Source organism: Etheostoma spectabile, chromosome 11 (assembly GCF_008692095.1).
Source record: "Etheostoma spectabile isolate EspeVRDwgs_2016 chromosome 11, UIUC_Espe_1.0, whole genome shotgun sequence".
Classification (NCBI taxonomy): domain Eukaryota; kingdom Metazoa; phylum Chordata; class Actinopteri; order Perciformes; family Percidae; genus Etheostoma; species Etheostoma spectabile.
In genome coordinates this window covers 5,333,895-5,359,016 of record NC_045743.1, presented here as the reverse complement: position 1 = coordinate 5,359,016, position 25,122 = coordinate 5,333,895, and the positions used below count along the sequence as shown (strand labels likewise).

The 25,122-nt window shown below is 39.9% G+C and overlaps 2 protein-coding genes across 3 annotated transcripts; one reads left to right on the top strand and one right to left on the bottom strand.

Moving 5' to 3' along the window:
* Positions 1–2,131: 2,131 nt before the first annotated feature.
* Positions 2,132–10,096, bottom strand: LOC116697780 (DCN1-like protein 1). The gene is made up of 7 exons (XM_032529255.1): positions 9,918–10,096; positions 8,102–8,318; positions 7,783–7,951; positions 7,317–7,447; positions 7,138–7,220; positions 2,723–2,819; positions 2,132–2,600 (listed from the first exon to the last, which is right to left on the bottom strand). Exons 1-7 carry the CDS (start codon positions 10,053–10,055, stop codon positions 2,521–2,523), a joined length of 915 nt encoding a protein of 304 aa, XP_032385146.1. The 5' UTR covers positions 10,056–10,096; the 3' UTR covers positions 2,132–2,520.
* Positions 10,097–12,789: 2,693 nt separating this feature from the next.
* Positions 12,790–22,789, top strand: tfdp1a (transcription factor Dp-1, a). 2 transcript variants are annotated; one of them, XM_032529223.1, is made up of 13 exons: positions 12,790–12,970; positions 14,130–14,200; positions 14,990–15,075; positions 15,287–15,353; positions 15,835–15,956; positions 16,674–16,795; positions 17,010–17,175; positions 17,321–17,467; positions 17,576–17,644; positions 18,280–18,431; positions 21,019–21,185; positions 22,111–22,189; positions 22,315–22,789. In XM_032529223.1, exons 3-13 carry the CDS (start codon positions 15,064–15,066, stop codon positions 22,451–22,453), a joined length of 1,242 nt encoding a protein of 413 aa, XP_032385114.1. In that variant the 5' UTR covers positions 12,790–12,970; positions 14,130–14,200; positions 14,990–15,063; the 3' UTR covers positions 22,454–22,789. The 2 variants fall into 2 exon arrangements, with proteins under 2 accessions (XP_032385114.1, XP_032385115.1); XM_032529224.1 differs by lacking the exon at positions 14,130–14,200 and having other exon boundaries at positions 12,822–12,970.
* The last annotated feature ends 2,333 nt before the right edge of the window (positions 22,790–25,122 follow it).

The following is a 25,122-nucleotide window of genomic DNA, read 5'->3' as shown; positions in this document are numbered from 1 at the left end:
TCTTATTTTAATGTTTAAAGGGACTATGATCAATATTTTTATTTCAATGTTTTCGCTGCCCCCAGTGGCCCCCAACGGATAATGCTGGTTTTAATGTTGGCCTTTGAAAAAAGTCAAATTGTAGACTATAAACTAATTCTTAGATTGTTACATCTACCAAATTCCCAGAAACGATATTGAGGACATGCCCTTATTGTCCTTAAATTATATGGCCACATTTTTCATGTTTGTCTTTGATAACAACAGCAATGGCCCATGTGTACACTAAAACAGGTTCAGCTCGCTGTGATTAGTCCTCCTGTTCATACTGGCCATCGAAAGACCTCTTCCTAAGGTGCTGCCGATGGACGGGAGTCTAAATCTACAGGCCTTGGGCACCTGACCAGTTAAAAAAAAAAAAGAACCTATCCTTAAATGGTAGCTACAGACACAGCTAGAGTTCTCCCCTTTTTTTGGTCATTCTCAATAGTATACAAAATAAATGTTAAAAAATCCGCTTTAAGTATTTCTGGACCTTTATTGTGCCTTTATTTAATAGTTTAAAGTAATAGTTTTAAAGAATCTAGGGACACAAACAAAGCTTGTCGGTCGGATTTGAACTGGGAATATTGTGGTCCATGAATGGTGTCTTACCTCCTAAACCCCCTAAAATAATGTTTGCAAAATAAACATTTATGTTTATTTTAGGCTAGTAGTCATGATCTTTTTAGAAAGATGGCACAGCATACAGATACATAGTGGCATAAATATTATATTAGTCACCTGACCTGCCTTGTAAGATGGAGTAGGATGTGGAATAAATGTGTAAACTTCATAATACTACAGACATCCTGACCAACTCAGCGTCATCCAACACTGTACCTCTATTGCGTCACATTGTAAAGTTGCAAGGAGGGAAATAACATGATAAACAATGACCAAAGCACCCTTACCAAATTGGCCAATTTACCACGGCTAAGTACTAAAAGAAATATTGTTAAATATTGTTTATTTGTAACAATTAACAACATGAAGGACTATTCTTAAAGATGTCCTTTTAAAGCTTTCTTTAACACATTCAGATCAGCAGGTTACAAATCTTTTTTACACTCTGGCAGTCATCGCGCTGCTTTATGAAACACAGCTGTACTGTTCTGTAAGTGATATAAAATGTCCATCTAACTCAACAACAAAAGAACTTTGCATGTATGATTATGGATAAACTCATGCTTTATTCATCTTTCTTAAATGAACAATATACTTAGGCTACTTTACATGATGTTTTAACAATATATTCTAAATTTCACTACCTTCAGTAACACTGAACAGATGGGCTTGAACAGAAATAGAAATATTGAACAGACAGATTTTTATTCTTAAGGCTTACTTTGTCATCCTGTTGCCATCTTTAGTGTCCTTCCTTCTGAACGTGGCACTGCCATGACATACTGATATGTACCATGCAATCCTAAAGGGCTGTAATTTTCGGAACTAAATTTCACGTAAATGCTGCTGAACATTCACTTTAATATCATTGTCTTTAGAGGGATAAAAACAAAACTCTTTCCTCAACAGTCAGAAAGACATGATCTTTTGCAAGCAAAATCATGGTGCTGTGGACTGACTACACCTCACGTGTAGGAGTCAACACCCACTCCCAACTAAGATTAACCTGACCAATGAAAACCACCAACCAATATCAGTTATCAAATTAAAGTACTGCTTTTACTTTAGTGAAAACGTATTTGTGAAACCAGCCCAGGGTGATTTAGAATGTGTTTAACATTCATTGAGAAGCTCACAATTCCATGACTTGACAGATCCACCGAACAAACAGACCAACAGCATATCATCCACGATATTGAGGCATCCCGTTAGAGATGTTAGCATATACTGTACATAAAAGCATCCTCTTTTGCATTTATAAATTCAACATATTTATATTATTGTTCATATAGCTCTCTTTGTAAACTGTCCCGTTAGATACAGTATGTACAGTTAAAACTGCAACAGTTCTGTTGGTGCTGGTGTAGTGAGCACTCTGTCCCGAAGTAAGACAGGGGAGCTTTGCACAGTCACTCAGAGCTTCATATAACAAAACAAAGCTGACTAGAAGAATCTTGAAACACAGTTTTCTCCTGTCCAGTCCCTCTAGAGTACATCATCTCCAGTGAACCACCTCTCAGTGCTGTGTCCTTCCCCACTTACAGGGCTGTGGCCTGACAGGTGGTGCTCCTCTTGGAGCAGAGCAGAGAGGCGTCCAGGATGCGGAGAATCCAACAGGAGAGACAACAGTGAATCCGGCAATGTCCATTTAATGCCTCAGTCTCAAGAGGACAAAAAAATGTGGCCAGTTCTCCTAGTTTTCACTCAGCTCCCTGAAAGGTGGTTTTCTGACAGTTTCAAGTGCTTCTGTTTTCTCTCTGAAGTCTACAATTTTCACTTATTTTTTTTTAATTTTTTTTTTTTTACAAGTCTTAAAAAACTATGAAGTCACTGTAACAGAAACAAGGTTCTGGCTATCCAGAGTTGGGATTGGATTTAGAGAGTTTTACGTTTTGATCCTGTTACAATTGGTCGAGCGAATTCCACAAAATCATCTATAAGGACTGGCCATGCTCCTGAGAAAGAAACACCGAGATAGCATTACTATCACAGGGATAGAAATAAGAAAGCTCACGGTCACAGAATTACAAAGAAAAGAAATGCTAAATCTGAAGGAACTTTGTCATCCAAACCTCACCTTCCTCATCATAGTTGGACATGTCGTCTGCAATCATGTTACCAAAGTCCAACAAAAGGTTCCATGTGTCCTTTGGGATGGATCGTTTATGGTGTTCCTGTAACAGACAAGTGCTGGTGAACATTTTGGTGTGGTTCGACGCAACTTGTGTTTATTTTTTTATACCTTTTTATAAGCAAAACTGTGAGAAATAAATTGCCATTATAACACCATAGTGTAAATCAGTGAGTACCCAGTGGGCCAGCATGTGTTCTGGAGGGTTACATTTCAACCAAACACTATCTGGTAACACCCGCTGACCCCCCTTTTTGAATGAGTCATTAAGGGGTAATGAAAGCCGGCATAGCCTTAGCCAAGTTTCCCATCAATGGGCCAAATAGATTTAAATGATAGATGCACTATCCATCCATCCATCCATCCATCCATCTATCCATCCATCCATCCATCTTCATCCCCTTATCCGGTATCGGGTCGCAGGGGCAGCAGCTCCAGCAAGGGACCCCAAACTTCTCTTTCCCGAGCCACATTAACCAGATCCAACTGGGGGATCCCGAGGCGTTCCCAGGCCAGGTTGGAGATATAATCTCTCCACCTAGTCCTGGGTCTTCCCCGAGGCCTCCTCCCAGCTGGACGTGCCTGGAACATCTCCCTAGGGAGGCGCCCAGGAGGCATCCTTACCAGATGCCCGAACCACCTCAACTGGCTCCTTTCGACGCGAAAGGAGCAGCGGCTCTACTCCGAGCTCCTCTCGGATGACTGTGCCTCTCACCCTATCTCTAAGGGAGACGCCAGCCACCCTCCTGAGGAAACCCATTTCGGCCGCTTGTACCCTGGATCTCGTTCTTTCGGTCATAGATGCACTAATCCATCTTTATCTTACTTGGTCTTAGGGCTGGGTATTGTTTGAAACACCCGTACCAATCCCACTGGTATGGGATTTCAATACCATTTCAATATTAATTTTACAAAATCCATTTTAACAAAACTAAATCACAATATTTTACATTACAATTTTATTGTGTTAGCTACTTTACAACTATGTGACACACACACTGGCCCCAAAGTGGGCCCTGAGGACTAAAGACTCACAGACTTGCCGTAATTCCTGAAATAAAGGCCGGTAGTCATAGTAATATGACTAGTAAGTTTATTGTAATGTACATTTCTACCAATTTAATTTAACAGATTCAACAATATATTCATGCTTTTTTCCACACTGTTTTTTCTGGTATTTTAGTCAATGCGGCTGTATGTGTTACTCAGTCGAGGAATATTAACGTACAGGTGCCAACATATGGCAGTAGCTATATTGGATGTAACACGGGACTCATTTTGCAGACAATGACAGGCTCTTACTTTTTAACAAAAAAACAAAAAGAGTTTTAAACTATGCTGAGGAAAACTCGGGTGAAAAGCTTCGAGACATTTCGACATTGACTCCAGGAGAATCAGAGACTGGAAGAAACAGAAGGATAAGCCGACGAGAGCAGAGCACGGCTAGCTAGCTGGAAGTGGGAGGAAAAGAGTTAGCCTGAAACTAGAAATAAAACTAGCTACCGTCTGTAACGTTAATCAGATACTGGTGTGACCACTGTAAGCTCCTATTGTAATCAACCAACAAAACCGTAATACCTGTTTTTGAAATAAATACCCGGTACATTTACCGGGTTCAAACTGACACAAAGATGGTGTTTGATTATTTTGGACCCAAATTGCTCTGTCGCCCTTCTGGCTGTGTTGTATGGTGATATTTCTGCAAAATGCTTCTTAAAAATTGAACAATCTCTGTCCACTGGAACGGTATGGCTTTTGATTTAAAACAGTTTATTTTAAACAATTATACTTATCAAACAGATCGAATTTGACATAAAAGCCTGCCTCTAATAAAAGCCTGCTTCAAATAAAAGCTGGGTTACTTCTGCAGTTCAGGTAAATAAAGGCCCAGGCTTTTATTTAAGGAATTACGGTAATTGATCTCAGGCACTAAGTGAGAGTGTGTGAGGCCACATGGGCTCAGATAGGTATAAATGGGATTGGGACATCACTTCAGGAGATCACGTTACCTTGGCGACGTTTATTAACAAAGATGTTGATTTTCATTTTAAATTTGTTGCTTTCCACACGGCCAAGGCACAGGAGACGGCTAACTGATTTCATTTATTTGTCATGTGTCGTGCAGTTGTTTACCTTTGTAATTTACAGATTGCCCTATGGTCTCCGCTGTAAACGCATAGACAGTTAAAGAAGTGGACCAACAGATCCCGATGTTCAGGACGGAGAACAGTGAAGGAAAATAGAAGCACTTTTCCGGTGTTGGCTAGGCGTTACTGCGCAGCCTCCAACTGAGCTTGACAACGTAGTTGTGACGTGGGCAACCTGTCGGAAAGTTGTATGTCTTCTGCTAGCTGTGCCGAGAGAAATCTCAATCATTCCCAATCAGCAGAGACGGAGAGCGTAGGTATACGTATGTAAGGAGATAACAGAGACACAGGTAATTCCTTCGAACTAACATGCTAGTTAACGTTAGTAATTAAACCTAAACAGTAATGTGAGTCGAAACTGTCTGTGTGCTTCTCCTGGCAATACGGTGATTTGTTGACAATGCGACAGTAAGTCGCGTGGTTATGACACAATTGTTAACCTATTTTTAAATTTCTATTTTGGCCCATCAAATACGTCTGCAACGGAGCCATAATGTGAGCTACAAGGTAATGGAGCCTCTTATGCATTGTCGTGTTTCTTTACAAATAAACAATGGACAAATAGAGTCTTGAAATGCTTCAGATGTAAAGTTGTTTGCTGTCAAAGTGGCGCAAAAATTAATGTCAGTCAATGGGATGCTAACTGCAGATGATGGCTTTATAGCATTAAAATGGCGCCATGGGAGCTACGCTTAGAGAGAAAGGCTTACCCCCTTGGGTAAACGTCCCAACGGTTTGAACTGTGGGTAATTCCCTGCATCAATGCAGACTTACGGAAAGGGCTTGGTAAGTGTGTACTCAAACCCTCACGCTCTTTGCAATTCAACATTAGGACAACCCTAAGCCTTTACGAATTTTGCGAGAACGCGCACCAAAGTCTGTGAGTTCGGACTTTGGGATTGGGCCACTGTAGTCAAGCTTGTCAAAAAAACGCACACACACAAACGTGAGCCCTGTTGTGTTTTTTCCTGCATGCCTCCTTGACGTGTAACAATAGACATCCAATCACAATCAATCCAATCAGCATTATTAGATCTTGGTACAAGCATGCTGCATGCTTATCACCTCACTGACGCTGCTGAGATAACCTCCTTAGGTATTGAAATTTGGTATTGAACAACAAGGCCTTTTTGATACTATGGAGGAAATTTGGTCGGTGCCTAAAAAGTTTCGAAGTATGGTACACAGCCCTATTGATTCCGATACCTCACCTCAAATTCAGTCTTTCCTCTATGTTAATTTTGTAGTGGCGGCCCGCCATGGCAAATTTCTGCCGCCTCAGTATCAGAAATAGGGCAGACATAATGTAGTTGGGATTTCCTTTTAAATTATCCTGCAGACATAATGCACACCCCCATTGGCTGCCGCTTACATTGTAATTTAACAACAAGTAGAACTATTCAGAGGTTATTGGGCCCGCCCACTTTAACTCCACATACTGTTGTGTTGATGTAGTTATTGTCAAAACGTTCGCTTTCTTCTGAGTCAATCATAAACAAACAGCTCCACCAAAAACGTCACTGCAGTGGGCCCGTTCTAATTGGACAATGTTCAACTTGTCAGTTCTGTCAGCTCATCGTCCTGATATCAAACATCTGGAAAGATTAAAACGGTAAGTGAGTCAGTGTAATTTAATATAAATTGGAAATGGTCTATACATGTAGTCATTTGGGTTTTGGTTTCCCTATGAAGAATTTCTTGTAAAATACATTTTGTAGACCTGTTGTAGATGTTAAGTGCCCTATAGTTCCACAAAAAACAGTTCAATCACAACTGAAAATATACCTCATTTTGTGTGAAGAGGTGAATAAATATGTTTGTTTGTGTTGTAGCAAAGTGTCAGTTCTGTTTCATACGCAAGACATTTTGCGGTGGAGTGCAAGGCTTGGCTGGGGGGTGGGGATGGGGTGTGTTGTTGTTTGGACAGACCTGCCCCAACTGCTATAAAAAAAATCCTAAAGGAAACACTGCATGTCTACCTCTTTTCCAACCCAAATTTGTTTTGTTGTATTCCTAACTGTGCATAAACCATTGGTATTGCTTTTGTGTAAGGTAACATGAAGCCAGGGATTACTGTGGCCATAAAAACAGCCTGCCATGGCTCAATGAGTGTAACTAAAGAGAAGATTTATGTTGGTCAAGTCAAGGCCAATAACTGATCTACTAAGGATCCGTGTTGGTGCTGATACCAATCCTATTTTCATTTTGACTCACCAAAAGGAATTTGTTCCAAAGATCGAGGAACTTAAATCGTCCTGACAGAACCAGGTTCCAATAGGCTACAGCCATCTCCAAGTCTGCACACAGACAAAAAAACAAACACTTGATACCAACAGGTTGCCATTCAGTGATACCATTCAGGAAGTTGTTGTTGTTGTTGTCACTTTTCCTACCTAGACCCTTCTGCCCGGGATTTTTGGCAAAGTTAAAGGTGAACTGGTAGAAATCCTTGAACTTCCCACTATCTTTGAGCTCCTGCTCTAATCTTGGCAAAAGGGCCTTCAGTTTTTCTGGGCTGTCACACCTACAAAAATAGACAATGTAAGCAATAAATTAACAGGCACAAGTGTAATTGAATACAAACAAACACTCCAACCAGTTGTAACATGACCTTCTTGATGCTGAAGACAAATTTGCAAAAGTTAACGTTGGCACATGAACCTCTAAAGTCAAAACACAGCAGCTCTGTCACCGAGTCATTTCACGAAGACATAGAATACTCAAGCTGTGGTTGAGTGGGTCTATATATAGACAACCTTCCCTCCCTGGACTAAGAGAACCACCATCTGAAGATACTTTGGGCACAGTGTTTATGTTCCACTTTGGAGCAAGTCCTATGCTGTTGATGTCAACACTCACCCCAATTCTGTCATTCCATCCAAAAACTCCTTCTTGGTGAACTCGCACTGAGTGGCAGCACGAAACTTCCATGCAACGACCAGCACGCTAATGCTTGCTGGATCCAGTGAGAGGTCATCACAAAACTGCTGGATCCCATCAATACCAATCTTATTCTCATCCTGGGGATCTATCAAAAGGAAAAGAAAAACAGTTACACTGACACTTTTTGACAAGAAGTAGTGTCTCTAACTTTTAAAGAATTTAGTCCTTTTTGGAAACAGCTCTATCCAAGTAAATATTTTGAGTTACAGTGTTAAACACAGGCTTTCCCACTTACCTTTGTAGCGATTGTAGAGCTGCTCCAGCTTTTTCCGGTCTACTGACGTTTTCATGGATTCCTTGCAGTAGAGATCTGGATTCTGAAAGTAGTTATCGGTAGCAACTTCTAGTTTCCAGTCATTTTGTGTGAGGCAGTACACAGCTGTCTTCTCCCCAGCCTGTGTGAAGGACATGAACTGCCGTACCTTGTCCCTCTGTGAAGACTTCAGCTTATGCTGTGTAAGCACAGGACAGGGACTGTCAGACACGGGTGCGATCAGACCAGGGAATACCGACAACAACACGCAAACACAGACCAAAACACAGACAAAAACACACAGCGAGATACACATCTACAGGCATACAGGCAACAGTAAAGACTGCGAGGCACTCAGAAACACTCATATTTCCAAAGGTTAGTCTGTCATACTGACACACACACACACACATAATTGGTGGTGAGCCAAAACTGTGCTGGTAATTTCCTATCTAAAGCAACATGGGCTTTTCTGAAGGGAGATGTTGTGGATTCTAAAAGCACATGCTGTACCCAGGAGGGCCCCTCATATAACTACATTCATAGATGTAACATGAGAAGAGAAATGGGATGCCATCGCCCGGTCTAGAGGCGCAACAAGTCTGGAGTGTAACAGAAGCACCCTGCCAGAAATACACGGCAATATAAATACAATGTCACAATATTGTCAGATATTGTGAAACTATTTTAAATTTGCACTTTTATAGTGTATGATTTTTCAATGCAACATCAAGAGGCAATGAGTGTACATTTCATTCTGCATTAAATTGTATTGCAGCCATAAGACACCACTATCAACATTTTCTTTTAGTTTATTTTAAACTAAATTCAACCTAATTCCAGACAATATCTGGTTGATTAATTAGTTAGTTAATTAGTTAGACTTAAATCAATTCACAACAAATATGATAAGCAATCATTGATGTCGATTGAGAAAAAAAAAAAAAGCTAAAACAAGTGGTTAGCTGCTCAAATGTTACGACTTCTTTTTTAGTCTTCTCTGATTGGAAATGAGTTTTGGACTGTCAACAATCAATTTGATGAAGACATTGGACAAATATACTGCAGAGTAATTAATAATGGAAATCATTTTATCGTCCTGCCCTATTCGTTACAATCCAGAAATATCCCCCATCTCTGTGGAAAAATCACCATGCCACCTCCTCACAATAGCTGCAGTACCTGAGCACAAGTGGGCTCTACCGAGGAGCATTTCCTGAAACCGGAGACTAACTCTGAGTTCACCATGCTGCCTATGACTCCGCCAATCGTTACCGATTTCTGGTAATAACGACCACATGAAGTCTGTAAAGCTACTGGCTACCATCCAGACTGCACGGATTGTTGTACGACCAGATGGGTAACGTTGGGTTAGCATTGTCTAACGTCACATAACACCAGCTAGGTTAGTAACTTATACTGGCTAACGTTAGCGAAGTTAGCCAAAATGTATCACTGGCATGACCAGGGGGATAGTATCATGGGAATAGTCTGTCAGTATGGTTATGGATATTTGGGATTTAACTTAAACGATCCTGTGTTTGTCTGTCTTTGAGGTCTAACGACTGACCTGATCCCTGTAAGTTACCAGACTGCCAAAAAGGGTCTAGCTAGCTAGCTGCTCTCAAAATATCAACTGACCTTCCCTGTACTAGTAGCTAGCGAACACAAGTAACTGAACGTTGTAGGCTTGCCAAAACGCGACACGGCATGTACATTAATAATACAATAGTCTTCAATGTAAGCTTTAATGGCACCAAAGCCAATGCCCGGGTTTGTGTTTATTTTGGTTACCTACCATCTTTACACCCGCTGTTTGACCAGTTTGGTAGCCCGACTGTCGCTCATTCTGCGCCTGCGCGGAAGTAGTCCAGTAGCTAATGTAGGTTTCAGTAGAAGATGATGTTTGCAGTGACTGCTCTGTTGATATTTGCATGTTTTTGAATTAATTTCCCAAAATGAATCCTTGTACGTGTGTTTTGGCGAGAGAAAAATGAAGTGAATATGTTACACTACCTATACCATGCACACCACAAGAAAACTCCCCAAAACACAGAAACATAAAAACTGTTCTATGGCCCCACCCTTCACCCTCTTCTCCAAGAAATCTACACACATTATCTCAAACAACATGACAAACACTATAAAAACTGAATCTGTAATAGTAAGTCCCTTATCTACTGCACGTCAGTGTCCAAATAATGCAACATACAATGAACAGCTGACATAGCTGTGTACAAAGCAACTTATAAAAAGTGCATTCAAACTCCAAAGTAAAAAGCACTAGATGTCATCAAAAACTTGAATTGAGTCTGTCTTTGACAAACAACTTAACACCCCGGCATTGTGTGTATTCCAGGGCCTCCAATGCTTTAGGCTCTCTCTGTGTCAACTGAATTGTGCTCATTTAGTAGGCAATTCTGTGTTTAGATGCACAACATCAACTAACATGATGAAGGCCTGAATATGGGCCAATGCTCTGTTTAGTAATCTGGAGGACCTGTCTTGAAGTGTGCCCATTGTCAAATCTAGTTTTGAGTCCTTTTTTTGTTTTTTTCTGCTTTAATGTAGCATATTCCTAAATGAATGTGTTGAATCAAATTACCACACAAGAGTGAGGCAGTATTCAGACATAGAACAAGTCTAAACTTTACACAAAGAGGGACAGGGGATTAATGGGGTCCCAGCTGCTTATTTATTTTAACATGAAAAACCCCCACAAGGGCTTCTTTATGAGAAAAAATACTGGTGGTCTGTGGTGGCAGACTTGGGCTCAACTGAGTTTTATCTCATAAAAATGTTATACACCCATGGCCAAGTGTGAAGGGTATATAGATAACTGATAGAGTATCTGCATATGTCAGTCTTCCTTTTTTAAATGAAATGGCAGCCTGGTTTAAGTAGACTCACTTCAAACTAGTTCACTCACAGGATGCAGAATACAAGAGACCATTATTAAGTAATACATGATGTAAAGGGATGACTCCTGTCATTCATAGCAGCTTTCTATACCAAGATGTGTTTCTAATATTTAGTCTGTACACTCAAATAGTAGCAACACCCACTCTGTATGACCTAATAAATTTGACATCCCCACACAATATATCCTACATAATTACCATAAAGTTGAATCAATAAGTTTTTGTTTAAACGGTTTTAGAGAGGTGTTGATTGAACTTTATATTCATTTTTGGAGGATGTTATTTTGGTGCTGTTAAACTGTATTGCAATACATTTAGAGGTGTTCACAATATGTTTGACCCACTTATATCAGTAAGGGAGTAGTTAATAATACTAACACTTCTCTCTGTAATGTAATTAAGTTCAACAGCACCACAACCATATAACCTTCATGAAGGTAGGATTTATTTTAAGGTTGTTGTAGCCTATTAGACTGCATTAGTTTAAACTGGCAATTCAGTGTATTTGTAAGTTGTAAATATCCTAATATTTGAAAATACTAGTAAAGAATGGGATATACTGATTGAGAATATTGAGTACATTTATTTATGCGCATGTTACCGCCCTCAGAAATGTTAAAGGTGCCCTACCACACAAAACCGTTTTTACTTCCATTTAAAAAATATATATGTTAGGTCCATGTGTGTTTGTGTTATGTTGTGAATGTGGAAATGAACTGCTACCTCCTCTGTCAGCTCTAGCCACTGAAAAGAAATAAGTGGAGAAATCAGACCAATAACGAAAGCTGGTCAGTCTGACGTCATGTTGCCTGAGCTCATTACTATTCATTAGCTCGCCCAGTTGTGCTGCAAAAGACATTGAAAGCCAGGCGCTCATTGGCTAGCTGTTAGCCAATCAGACTCAAGCGGCTTAGCTTGTTTAATATTAATGATAACTGCCAAACATGTGAGTCTTCCTGTAGGCTTTCTATACCAAACTAGAATGGCTTGAAACAAAGTACCAAAGGCATTTTTTTTCACAAGAAATGTTACAGAGTCCATGGCAGAACTTCAGACATTACCACAAAGTAATGAAACACGTGTGGCCGGGTCCCTTTAACCCTAACCATAAAGGCTGTCGACTCAATTTTAGTTACCCTATTTATCTATTCATTCAAATGATGAGTTACGTTCTCTGTGGATTCTGTTTTCCATCAGGATGGTTTATATCTGTTTCAAAGCCTTCCCCACCCTGTAGCAATAATCTAATGCTGGCATAGAAAAGCTAAACAGCTTTTTTCTTTTAATTTAATCCTGTTTTTTCTTCTTCTTCCTGTTGAGTTAAATGTGAGTGTTAAAAGTACTAAACCCCACCATGTGTAATTGTAGATTGAAAACTCCTCCTAAGATGAACCCCAATGTTCCCAGAAACAACACAGGGGCCATAACATTTGAGTCTATACAAAGGCAAAAAAAATGGGTGGCTTTTTTGTACTTTACTGCAGACATTAACATTTATCTTGATTGCAAATCTGGGTTTGGGAGTTTTGCCACATGTTGAGAAGGTGGTTCTTCAGTGCAGACAAGAGCTCATTTGTGTTTAATCCATATGTTTGTCATCCCTGACCAACGGGGTAAATAAAAAGTACAGGAGTTTAATCAGAGACGGTTTAGAGCCTATAGAGAATCTTTGGTCAAATGCATCTTCATACTCCTGTACAGCAGATGGCGGTATATGTATATTTGAAGCTGATGGGTACCCACCCTTCCCAAGAGATGCAGGTTGTGGGCATGAACTGCTTTGCTGTCGTCTCATCGATGCTGTCCAATCAGACAACGCTAAAGCGAGACACCGCCAAGATCAGATTGTGAGACGCGCTGCTATAGCAAGGCTAGCAGAGAGTGGATAGAAAAGGCTAACAAACAAGTTGCTAACTTGTGAAGTGCACCGGTAAGCCATATGTATGGACTTGTGGCTACCCAGCTGCCGCAGAAGAAGTTTATTGATGTTAAATGACCGCTTTTATCAGTTAGCTATTGTTTTTGAATATTTGAAATATTCTACCAACAGACACAAAGCTAACACAGTAAAACTGCCGCTAATTCTGGCAGTGTTGTCGATGACAGCTGTGGATTAGCTCGCCCGCTAGCTATTAGCTAGCGTATTGCCAGTTGGCTAACAAAGCGACCGGTGGTCCTGGCTTTTCAACCGTAATTGCGAGTTAGCTTGTTGCTGAAATACTCAGTAACGTAAGGCATTGCTAATTAGCAAAATATTAGCTAGTCTGTGGTGTACTTATGCGTTTATCCTAACGTATCCTCTGTTAAGCTGCTAATTTACCGAACGTTGCAAACGATAACGTTAACGGTTCGCGGTGATTGTGATTAAATTGGCCACATTAACATACTCAGCTCTTCTGCTATGGAACGGAACGTTTTTATACGAACGTTGGTGTCCTGAGACATCATGAAAACAAAGTTTAGAATGCATGTTTAACGGTTGAACAAATCACACTAGTAACGTTAATATAGCGAAGGTTATCAATCGTAAGGTCGATATTTTATTCAAAATACAATGATCAGGCTAGTTAGTAAGCTACGGAGTTTGTTGCATTTATAATAGCAGATATTTAAGTGTTTCTGAATGGAACTTCGGGACAAACTGTTTGTTGTTGTCAGGCATCTGACAGCTAGAGCCATTATGGTCAAACCACAATAAACACAGTTACTATAGCTAATCACTAGAAAGTAACGGATATATCAGAAGTGTATGGAGACATATTTTGGGTGTGAGTTTAAATGTACCATTACATTTTTGCTACATTCTGAATTAAACACGTCTTGTTTCTGTTTCATGGTTAACTTTAACTGTTTACTTTTTCAGTAGTTCGTCTTTCTTCGATTGAAAAAAGATCACTTTTTAATACAGCTTCAATACGCGACTAAACAGGCACATCCTGGCATTATAACGGCAAAACATAGAAAGTTGAGGAAAAAAATAAAATCAAGAGTTAAACACCCAACACTAATAAATATTTTTGTCCGTGAAATTTACTATATAATTATCGAAAAGTACTTTGACATTGCTTATTATGTTTCCTGTTTTGTAGGGATTTAGACCTCCTCTTCCTCCATTCTTAAATGCCAACAACAGCCGTCGAAGAACCTGGAGAGTGCACTCGTAAGTGCACAGAATCAGTTTATTAACTTCATTCGTCGTGCGAAATGCACACACATTTCTTAAATGTTAACCCATACTTGACTTTGTCTTCAATCTGCAGCACGGAACCAAACAATCGCTAAACTGAATGTGAATCCTTTCAAAACGTGCATAAGCTAATAGCTCGCTAGCTAACGCCAGCGAGCTAGCAGTAACAGTTAGCTAGCTGCATTCAACAAAAGATTGTTCATTGCTTTCGTGTTATAGGGGGAATTGTGTTACTACCGCATGCAACAGTAATATCTGTAACCATAGTGTGCTATCACTTAAGTCACATTAGTAGTTTTGGGCTGGAGTGATTACGTTATCATGTTTGCGTGACCTGTAGCAGAAGTTCGACGATGCCTCTCCTCCGGACGTGCTTGGTACCTGAAGTAGGCCTTGTACACAGCGTAGTAAAAGTTGTGAGCATCGAGGAGTTGTTTAATGTGGATTTCACAGTGGTTCAAGAAATGTGCCTGAAAGGCTCATACATCGAGATTGGTCTGATATATACATACATGTAATGTCAATTGTGTCTGGTAAGAAGAATACATGGTAACTCGAGCTAACGTTAGTGGTGTAGCTTTGTAAAATGTGCTGGCAGCAAGCAGTGCAAATGGGCCTCAGAAATAACTTAAGTTCAATTAAACACCAAAACAGAGTAAAATATTTGAGTTCAGGATATACAATGGGAAAAAATAGATGTTTGGTTAAAACTGAAAGCTTACCACTATCATTTTTAATAGTTTGCGTTCTTTCTGTCCTCAGGGGTCTGAGAAGTGACAAATAGAAGAACACTTTCTTTTTAGCCTGAAGCTCAACTCCTCCGGTCCTTTGGGATCATGGCTAAAGATGTAAGTAATCATATATATGTTTTGTACTTTTTACTTTAGTTTTTGGTCTTGTAGGCACTCTTGCTGATGTTATATGTAGGTGTATTATTAATTGGCTATAAATTAAAAGATCCAGCTTAACCCCACTTGCTTCTTTTGTACACCTTTTGTGGACTAATGTTGATTCTTTTAATTTTGTGGTTTTTGAGTATTAAGTTCTTGTCCTTCACAGGCTGGTCTAATAGATACAAACGGAGAGCTGAAGGTTTTCATCGATCAGAATCTGAGCCCTAGCAAAGGTATATAATAATAATAATAATAATTGCATTTGCACAGTGCACATTTGTTTACATTAACATGTTATGACTGCAGCTTTTTGCCAACATTTCACTTCAACTACTAATATAAATCATCATAGAATGTTTTCAGTTCATTTAATGTTGTGAACGTCAATTTAAATTTCTTACCTATCTAACCATATACAGTTTTAAACAATTACTTCAACTTTGTCTTCACTGAGTTTGGCAAAAGGACGCTAACACCAGCGATTGAGTCCTGAGTTGGACACATCTGTTAGACTGGATGTGTCCAACAATAGTGGTGGACGTTACGTACAGTCTAGTTTAATTGGTTGCATGTCCCACAAAGGAAACAATGTTTCTTCTTATGTAGGTCTATCTGCTTGTAGTTTGACAATAGGGGGGCAATGGTGTATCAATCAAGAGTTCAACTCATTTCAAGAGTTCTACTCATTACTAATCTTATCATGTCTCCTATTAGGTGTCCTGTCTTTGGTTACTGTCCAGCCTACAGCTGCCCCCGTGGCCAAACAGCTACTACCCAAAACTCTTGGGCCATCCAATGTGAACATTGCTGCACACATGCAACATGTGCCACACATGGTGAGTGATTCTCCACACAACTACCATACTATATGGTCCGGTGATGTCTGACTTTTGTGCTATCTTGACCACATTTGTATGAGAGTTAAGAACCTCTAAATAGATATATAAACATGTTTTAGCTTTCTAAATTGTCAATGACCAGCAGATGCATTTGGCTATAGATTTGTTAGCTGGCTTTCTCTGCTGTGCCTTACCGTTGTCTAAGCCCCTCCATTATCATTGTGAGGTGATTGGGCGGAGGGTAGGTGATAGGTGTAGCCGCTGATCCTAAGCTTAACAACTCTATAGTCAGCAGGATTACACCCATCATCCCATTATATACAAGGATGTATACATAACTCAGCTTAGATATCACCTTTAGTGAAGGAATGAAGCCTCATATTACTATCAAGGATGAAACTTTTTAGCAATATTTTTCAATTATCATTTAGTCAATAAAAAAGTCTTAAATACTAAATATGTATTGTTTCACCATTACAACTTTAGTTAAGCATTTGACAGTTTCTATCTTTGCAACACAATACAAATATATTGGGCGGTTGAAACATAGTGTAAATTAAAAGGTAATTTGTTAAATGAAAAATAGTAAATAATTATTCTAGTTTTTTATTGAGAGTATAATATGCACTTTTTCTAATAGTATAAGCTGAGCCTATAATGTATCAACAAAAAGTCTTGCTTTAACATTTTCTTTTGCTCTGTCCTTTTTTGTAGGTGATAGGAACACCCCAGAGACCTACAGTATCCAATACCATTTTGGTAAACAGTCCACATACACCCAGTTCCCAGTTCCTCACTCAGAGTCAACCATCAGATGCTTCTCCGTGGTCATCAGGGTAAGTCTTAAGTTTAGTAAAGGTTCTTAAGTTTCAGCAAGCTTTGAACATCATTGTGGATCTCTGTGGATATTTAATTAGTTTTTTTTTGTTGTTGTTTTTTTTAGCTTTATCGGGCCTGGTATTGGGGATTAAAAATGAAAATGCATACTGTGTGACATACTAAGTGTTTAATGTGAATTTGAGTGTTGTGGGGGATCTGTTCTGTCCACAGAAAACGTGGTAAGAAAGGGGAAAAGAATGGGAAGGGCTTGAGGCATTTCTCCATGAAAGTGTGTGAGAAGGTGCAGAAGAAAGGAGTAACCACCTACAATGAAGTGGCAGATGAACTGGTTGCAGAATTCAGCTCTGCAGACAGCCACATGTCACCCAATGACGCAGTGAGTGCTGCAGCTGCAGGACATTTTCTCTGAATGAGGCAGAACTATTTCTAGATAGTATAGTGCTAGATTTTGTTAAATTATCTTTTAACAATTTATACAATTTTGTTCATATTTTGAATCTTGTTTTTTTAACATTTTTTAGCATGTGTATGACCAGAAGAACATTCGGCGGCGTGTTTATGATGCACTTAATGTGCTTATGGCCATGAACATTATCTCTAAAGAGAAGAAAGAAATAAAATGGATTGGCCTTCCCACCAACTCAGCGCAAGAGTGCCAAAACCTAGAGGTAAAACACAGAGTGAAGACTGTTCTCACAGTAGCTTGCATCGGAGTTGTCTTACCTGTTTTACCCATGTTATAATTCTTCACCGTTCTTCCTTTATTTCAACTGCAGGTGGAGAGACAAAGGCGGCTGGAGAGGATTAAGCAGAAACAATCACAGCTTCAGGAGCTCATACTGCAGGTGGGAATGAACTGAGTGTTTGCACTTTATCAGGGGGTCTTCACATGTGGCCTCCATTGGTACGATGTCCGTTCTGCTGAAGATGATTGTTCATGCATACCTTCTCCTCATGGAGTTTGTGAGTGCAAGAATGTACTCTCAATGGCTATATTATTATGTACACCTGCAATCCAGTCCAGCAGCTTAGTCATAAATTCTACCTTTTTATAGTGAGTTTTTCTGATATTCTGCTCCCCTCAGGTATATAGAGGACAAAAATATAGCAATACCTCTTACTATAATGCAATCCACTTCAGCAACATTGCGAACTATTAACTCAGTAAGAAATGTATAGTTAAGTTTATACCTCTCTGACAGTGTCAATCAAAACCAAACATGATTCTCTTTTGTAATATGTTTTTGTTTGTGTGTATATACACGACTATATACACAAGGTATATAATAAATTCACAAGACAGCTTGATAATGTACATCCCAAATGAGCGAGATAAATTCTATGTTGAAGCACAAACCAGCTGCTTTGCTGGGGACATTTACAGTGGTAATGTCCAAACAACACAGGAGGATAAATCCAGCCAAAGCATAGCTGAAGAATGTCGCAGTAATGTTTTCGAAATGTTGAATGTGTCTTTCAGCAAATAGCTTTTAAGAACCTGGTTCAACGCAACAGACAGACAGAGCAGCAGGCAAACAGACCTCCACCTCCCAACTCCATCATCCACCTGCCCTTTATTATTGTCAACACCAGCAAGAAAACTGTCATCGACTGCAGCATCTCCAACGACAAGTAAGCGATTGAGCTAGCCTTTATCTGCTCATGCTCTTTAAATTATTTGCAAAAGTTAGTAAGTTTCTGTTTACATGTGAAATAAACAAAACCAGGAAGCCACACTTTTTTCTGCACCCCTGTACGAAGCCAAATGTGAGGAAATTGTAACCCTTAATGCCTTTTTTATAGCCTTTTGATTGTTTCAGGGTAACCCAGAAAATCTGGAGAACCAAGCAGTTGATAAACCCTCTGGAGTTGGCTGTTTCATACGAATTTTGGATGTCTTATTTAATATCTCCAGATCAATAGAATACAGTGTAGAGGCTTAATTTATTGTACATTTTTTTAGAAGCAGAGAAATCCGTTTTAAGAAGACCATGTAACAATTGTTGCCCATCCAGAAGCTTTATTAAATCATCGTGGAATTACAGTGTATTTGTAACAAATAATGATGAATGCAAAAATCAACTTGAGCTTATGTTTCATATACTTTGTACCTTTGGACTGATCGTCTCGCCGGGCGGAGAGTTTGCCCTTATTAGAGACCTCTTCTGTGTCTTAAAAGCCCTTCCAGAAGCTTAGAAATCCGTCCGTGAAGACGGGGACCTTGTTCGGAGAATATGCACACAATTCCAGAACAATAAATCACTGATTGAACGGCTATTTACTGTGTTTTGAACCAAACAGTGATCTATTTTTTGTTAGCCAGCAGCCATTGTTTGGGGGAAATTTTGACTGAAAGCTTTGTTGACCAATCACATGAAGTAATGTGCGCAAAGAGTTTGCTCAGCGAATTAATAGCCCTCAGCAGAGAGCCTTACCATATTTTCTGAACTATAAGTCACTCCGGAGCGTAAATTGCACCAATCAAAAAATGCGTCATGAAGAGGAAAAAAAACTTAAATCGCAATTATTTAGAAATTTATTTCACATAATACAAGAACAGACATTTAATCTGGAAAAGCAAGTTATTCAGCTACACAATAGCACACAGAACAGGCTAAATAGGTGTCTGGTATGTTAACGTAACGCATTAACAGTTATTCGACTACAATTAACGCACAGATCAACTACCAGGGCGTGGAGACGTAACTGCACTGTTGACAAGCCTTTCCTGGCAGCACGTTCAAACTCCCATCTGCGGACTTGTTCCTCCAGCTCTGGCCATCTTGCTTTCAGCCTGTGATTAGCTGTATTTGTTTTCTTCCTTGCAGTAAGAGTAACCTTTTCGCCAGTATATTTTACTACCTGCAGAATCAGATTTTCTTTTTGGAGCCATTTTGTTTGTGTTCAGTCTTTCTCAGTTGTCTTTAGGAGCAGCATAGAGTTGTCAAAAGCAGAGAGAACCCTCTCGCGTCTGTAGATGGTAATGTTGCACCTGACTATAAGTTGCAGGACCAGACAAACTATGAAAGAAAGACATAGGTGTGTTGTGTGTGTGTTGTGTGTGTTGTTGTGTGTGTGTGTGTGTGTGGTGTGTGTGTGTGTGTGTGTGTGTGGTGTGTGTGTGTGTGTGTGTGTGGTGTGTGTGTGTGTGTTGTGTGTGGTGTGTGTGTGTGTGTGTGGTGTGTGTGTGTGGGTGTGTGTGTGTGTGTGTGTGTGTGTGTGTGTGTGTGTGTGTGTGTGTGTGTGTGTGGTGTCTCAGAGCCCTGGCTGGACGGTAAAAAGAAGCCTGGAGGCTAAAATGAGTGACTTGGCTCACTGATGTCAAATAGCAGACAGATAATACATTGAAGACGACACAACTAGCCTTTTAGATAAAAGCGTATGGACTTTATGGGGGGGAAAAACTAAATAGTTTCGAAGTTTATTTTTGTTTCCTTTTGATTGCCAACATCTAGAACACTTTTTTCAAAAGCCAATGGTCTTGGGTATCATTGTTTTGTGTGTGATTTTAATACATTTCTCTGAGATTTCTTTTCCGTTTAGTCTTTTCTTTTTTCTTTATAGTCATTTAACAATTTATACATTCATGGGACATCCCTGCAGCACGCATATCCTGATAGCCCAGATTTTCCTGAAATAAATGATGTCTATAACTTGATTGTGCATAACAGGGTTGAGGTTATACGAGTATCTTTACACAAGGAGACCAGGTGAACAAAAGATGGAAAAAAGGGCTTGGACCTCCTGAGGGTTAATGATTTCCTCTTAAAGCCCTGACACACCAAGTCAGTCAGTTTTCTTTTAGTTTTTTTTTTTTTTTATACCAAGGATTCACCTAAGCATTTTCTGTTCATACAGTATAGTTCACGGCAGCTAGATCATATTTGTTTCCGGCAAAAGCAGAAAATGCATTTTATGCAGTACTCATACTATCGAACAAAATACTTCTAGAATCGCAATAAATGAAAATCGCAATACAAATCAAATCGCCACCAATGTATCGTGAAAGAATGGAAAGAGGGACAAAAGCATATGGTCTAAGCACCAATATAGGGCCATCTGTGTTACGTAATTGTCACCATCTTGCACTGTACTGCTCCTGAAAACCCAATTTAACAAGAAGCGCCTTAAAGTAAGACTGGGAGCCCTTGTTTTTTGTTTTAATAGGAATGGATAATTCACCCTTTTTCTCATGTCTCCTGTTCTGTCTCATCTGCAGGTTTGAGTATTTGTTCAATTTCGACAGCATGTTTGAGATCCATGATGACATTGAGGTGCTGAAACGTATGGGCATGGCCTGTGGTTTGGAGGTGGGAAAGTGTTCTCCAGAGGATCTCAAGGTTGCACGGAGCTTGGTGCCCAAAGCTCTGGAGCCATACGTTATAGGTCAGTGCCACATGCTCATTCTGGAGATATTAGTACATCAGCAGCCGGTTGCCCGTGAGCCACTGATATTTGGAGTAGCAGTGTCAACCCATTGTCTCTCATCAGCTTAACAGGCATAAACGTGAAGAAAGCGATATTTCAATCTGTTCCGTCTACATGCATCTACACAGCGCTACTATTATAATTTTTCTTTTTTTTTTTACAAACCGCTAAAATGCTTTTGGAAAAGATTGTTTAACTTCTAAAGCAAATCCGGACCCTCAACCAGTCTGGTAATTTCTTTTGATAACAATAAAGGTGTCCAGTTCAGGTTTGCCAGAGAGGTTTGATGTGCGGATTTTTGGTTTGCACGTTATTAAATACAAATGGAGTATTTCTTTCTTTCTTTTTCTTTTCGATGTTAAAGGAATGCTCTGCCTGTTTAGATTTCCTTAGTGTCTCTGGCTGACTCACAAAATAGTGATAGCTCTGCCTTGATATGCCACTGAGATTTGCAAAAACAGTGATGGCTGTGTCAGGAGGTTTAGTTTTCTTTTCTGCAGTGGATGAATGTCGGTGGAGGAGAAGATTATTATTGTAGTTTCTGTAGACACCTACTGTAGCGGGAAGTACCACAGAGGCAGATTTGAGTTCTTTGCCAGCAGTTTATATGTCTGTGGCCTTGCAAGATGCAATCATAAAACTTAACAGGTGTATAGTTAAGATACAAATGAAAGCCAAGTTTGAAAATGTGTGTGGTCAGAACAAGGGTGCTGAAAGTATAGGGGTAGGAAGTAGGGAAGGGACCCCCCACTTTATGCCCCTGGCCCCATTTTGGCACCATACAATATAAGCAGAGTAGAATGTTGACTTGTCATATTTGTCAGTGTTTGCCATATTTATGTTGATGTAGTTTATTCTTTTTTTTCTTTTCTTTCTTGTCCAGAGATGGCAAAGGGTCCCATCAGTAACGTCTACATCACTGGAGGTTCCTCAGCAAATGGAGCCCGTTACCCTGCAAGCAGGTGCAAATTCTTACTTGTAAATAACTTAGACAGATTGCAGATGTTAGGCTCACCCCCATGCTCTTTCACCTTTTCCAACATTAACTTGTAACAAACGATAAAATCCACTCCTCCTCTCCTTGTAGTGATGGCTGCACTGACGGCACTATGGCCTCCAGCTCGAATGACTCTCACTACAGCGGGTCTCGTGTGGAGACTCCAGTGTCTTATATGGGGGATGATGATGACGAGGATGAGTATGATGAGAACGATGACGAAGACTAACCTGTCTACACCTTGCCACTCCAACAAGCACAGTCCTTCAAACCACCTTCACCGTGGGAATTTAGTCCCCTTTTGTGTGTGCTTCTTCAACCTCTTCCCCTGTTTCCCATGCCTGTATTTGTGTCTGGCTTTCTCAGGGGTGTAGATGAATATTGAAAGAACAGAGGTGTACGTTGCACCCATCTTTTTCTGCTCCTGAATCACGTGCACCTGCACCACAGCTCTGGAGGAAGTGTCGTCAAGGGAACTGAAGTCTGTGGACTGGCCACCATGCTGAAGTCTTTGTATGTTTAATCCACTTCTCAATAAGCCATCCCACTAAAAAAAGAAAAAAACCCTCTGTAAAACCTACTGCTGTTGGAGAATGTATAATGTACTTGTTTGAATAGTTATTCTTATTTTTTTGCAGTTACATTTGGCAGACATGATATGTTCCAAGATGGCCAAAGTGTCTGCTTTAACATGCTGTGTTAGTGCAACACCATGAATTGTGAATGGCCTGATACAGTTGCCATGGCATCCCAGGATGGAGCTCCATCAGATGTATTGATACTTTTTGTTTTGTGTTCTGGGCAATAATTTGAAATAGTTTCTTATCCTCCATTGTGTTGGGCTGGCTTCCTTATGTTCTGTAGGCAGCTGCTTTCCTGATCTTGTTTGCTAGTTTTTTGTATTCTGGAGTTAAGGAATTCTCCATCCCCGCCCTGTCAAAGCCTTGGTAGTGGTTACAAAATAATGGCACCAGCAAGGTAAAGACTTTTTATACCCTAGGCTCCTGATGGGTAAACAAGCTTTGTTTGTGAATTGCTTATATAAATTTCTGACGATTGTAGCTTATAGTATCCTTTAGAGGCCAGTGATAAAGATAGACCTTGAAAAATTATTGATGTAAAACGATGTGTGGTTGCATAGGTCTTTATGTACTCCCTTCAAAGATCTCCCTTTTAAAACTTAGCAACACATGTACTGACTCTTCAAAAACCCTTTTTCTGTAATCTAATATAAGTTTGCAAATTAAATATAGATTGTTTTAATAATTTTGTATAATTTATGTGGGTTTTATGCAGACACAAGAAGAGGTAATGTTTGTCAGGGTGCATTGGATAATTCTAATTTGTTTCAAATAAGGCAAAAATCATTCAGCACTGAACACAAGATGTTCATTTTTGCATGTCAAGCTCCTAGTCTTAAAAAAAAAAAAGAAAAAAAGACCCATAACTGCTGTATTTCTCACACATTTAATCTTCGAAAGGACTTGGTAGAAGAGTATTCACATTTTTGAGACCCTCAGCTGATTTGAGACTCGTGGTTCTTTCAAAAAGGGCCAATGGATGGAAGACTGGTTCCCAGTCTTAAGGGTCTGGGGAGGTGTCTGCTTGTCAGCCACAGGAAACATGCAGGGGATAGAGGATGGCTACTGTATGAGGTGAGAACAATTGATTATATGCTCCTTTACTCACTTTGCTATTGTAGTTTCACATCTATCTGCTTTTGATTTCAATATACGGGCAGACTTACAAGAACATTTGCTGATTATAAGACTGGCCCTTTTTTGAGGTGCCCAAATGTTTTTGACATGGAGAACCGATAAGGGCCAAAATGCAGCACATGCTGCAGGCACTGGATAATTTAGGCGTTTTGCTCAGTAACTTAGCAAAATGTCTGTGCGTGACGTCTGAGCACCTTTTTCTGTCTTAGTCTCTTACACATTATGAAGGAAAGGTTGATGTGTTTTTATGTGGGGGGGGGGGGGGGGTGGGGGGTGACGAAAACACTTTCCGTTATGTGTAAAATTACATTTTAAAGTTCATCTGAAGCTAGAATGAGGCTTCATCATTTTAAGTCAAAGCAAGAGGGTATAACCTCCAAAGTTAGTCTTTTAGTACAAGATTCCCGATGCCTCCTTGTAATTTAGTATTACAAAGACTACTTGGTTTAACTCTGCCAAAACCTCACATTAGCTTAAGCTGTACTAAAAACTAGGGCTAGATGTGTTCCCCATCACTTGCATTGGATTTTTAGACAGGATCTCTTTGTGGCCGCTTGCCAATATGGACAGGGGCAACAATTACAACAATCAATACTCCGTTCAATGTACAGTACTGTACTGAGAGGTTGGATGTTTTTAAGCTCTCCTTTTTGTATTTAATTTAAGGATTTAATGTAATTCATTAACATTAACACCATCTGGTGTATCGTGAAAAAACCCGTCAATGTATTTTGAGTACAGGTTTCCAAGTTAACAAAAAACATCATCGCTTCTCCAAACGCAAGCTTTGCTTTCAAGTCCCATAACATGGTGCTTTGGATGCTTTTACATACACCTTAGTGTTCCCCAAAACCATATCTGAAGTGTCTTTCCCGAAATTCAGCCGTGGTGCAGAATTACAGCCACTAGATCCAGTCCCACAAGGAGCTTTCCTTAGTGTGTGCCATTTCTGAGTCTGTAGCGTTTGAGGAGGAGAGAGGAGGGGGCAAGATGGAGGCTGGGGGTGTGGTTTTGACCAACTGCCACTTTGCTTGTTTAAAGCTATGATGTCTCAATGGTGGGCCAAAGCAGAGAAAGGGGAGGTAACCTTGCCCCTTATGACCGTCATAAGGAGCAAGATTTCAGAACGGCCCATCTGAGCTTTCATTTTCTCAAAGGCAGAGCAGGATACCCAGGCCTC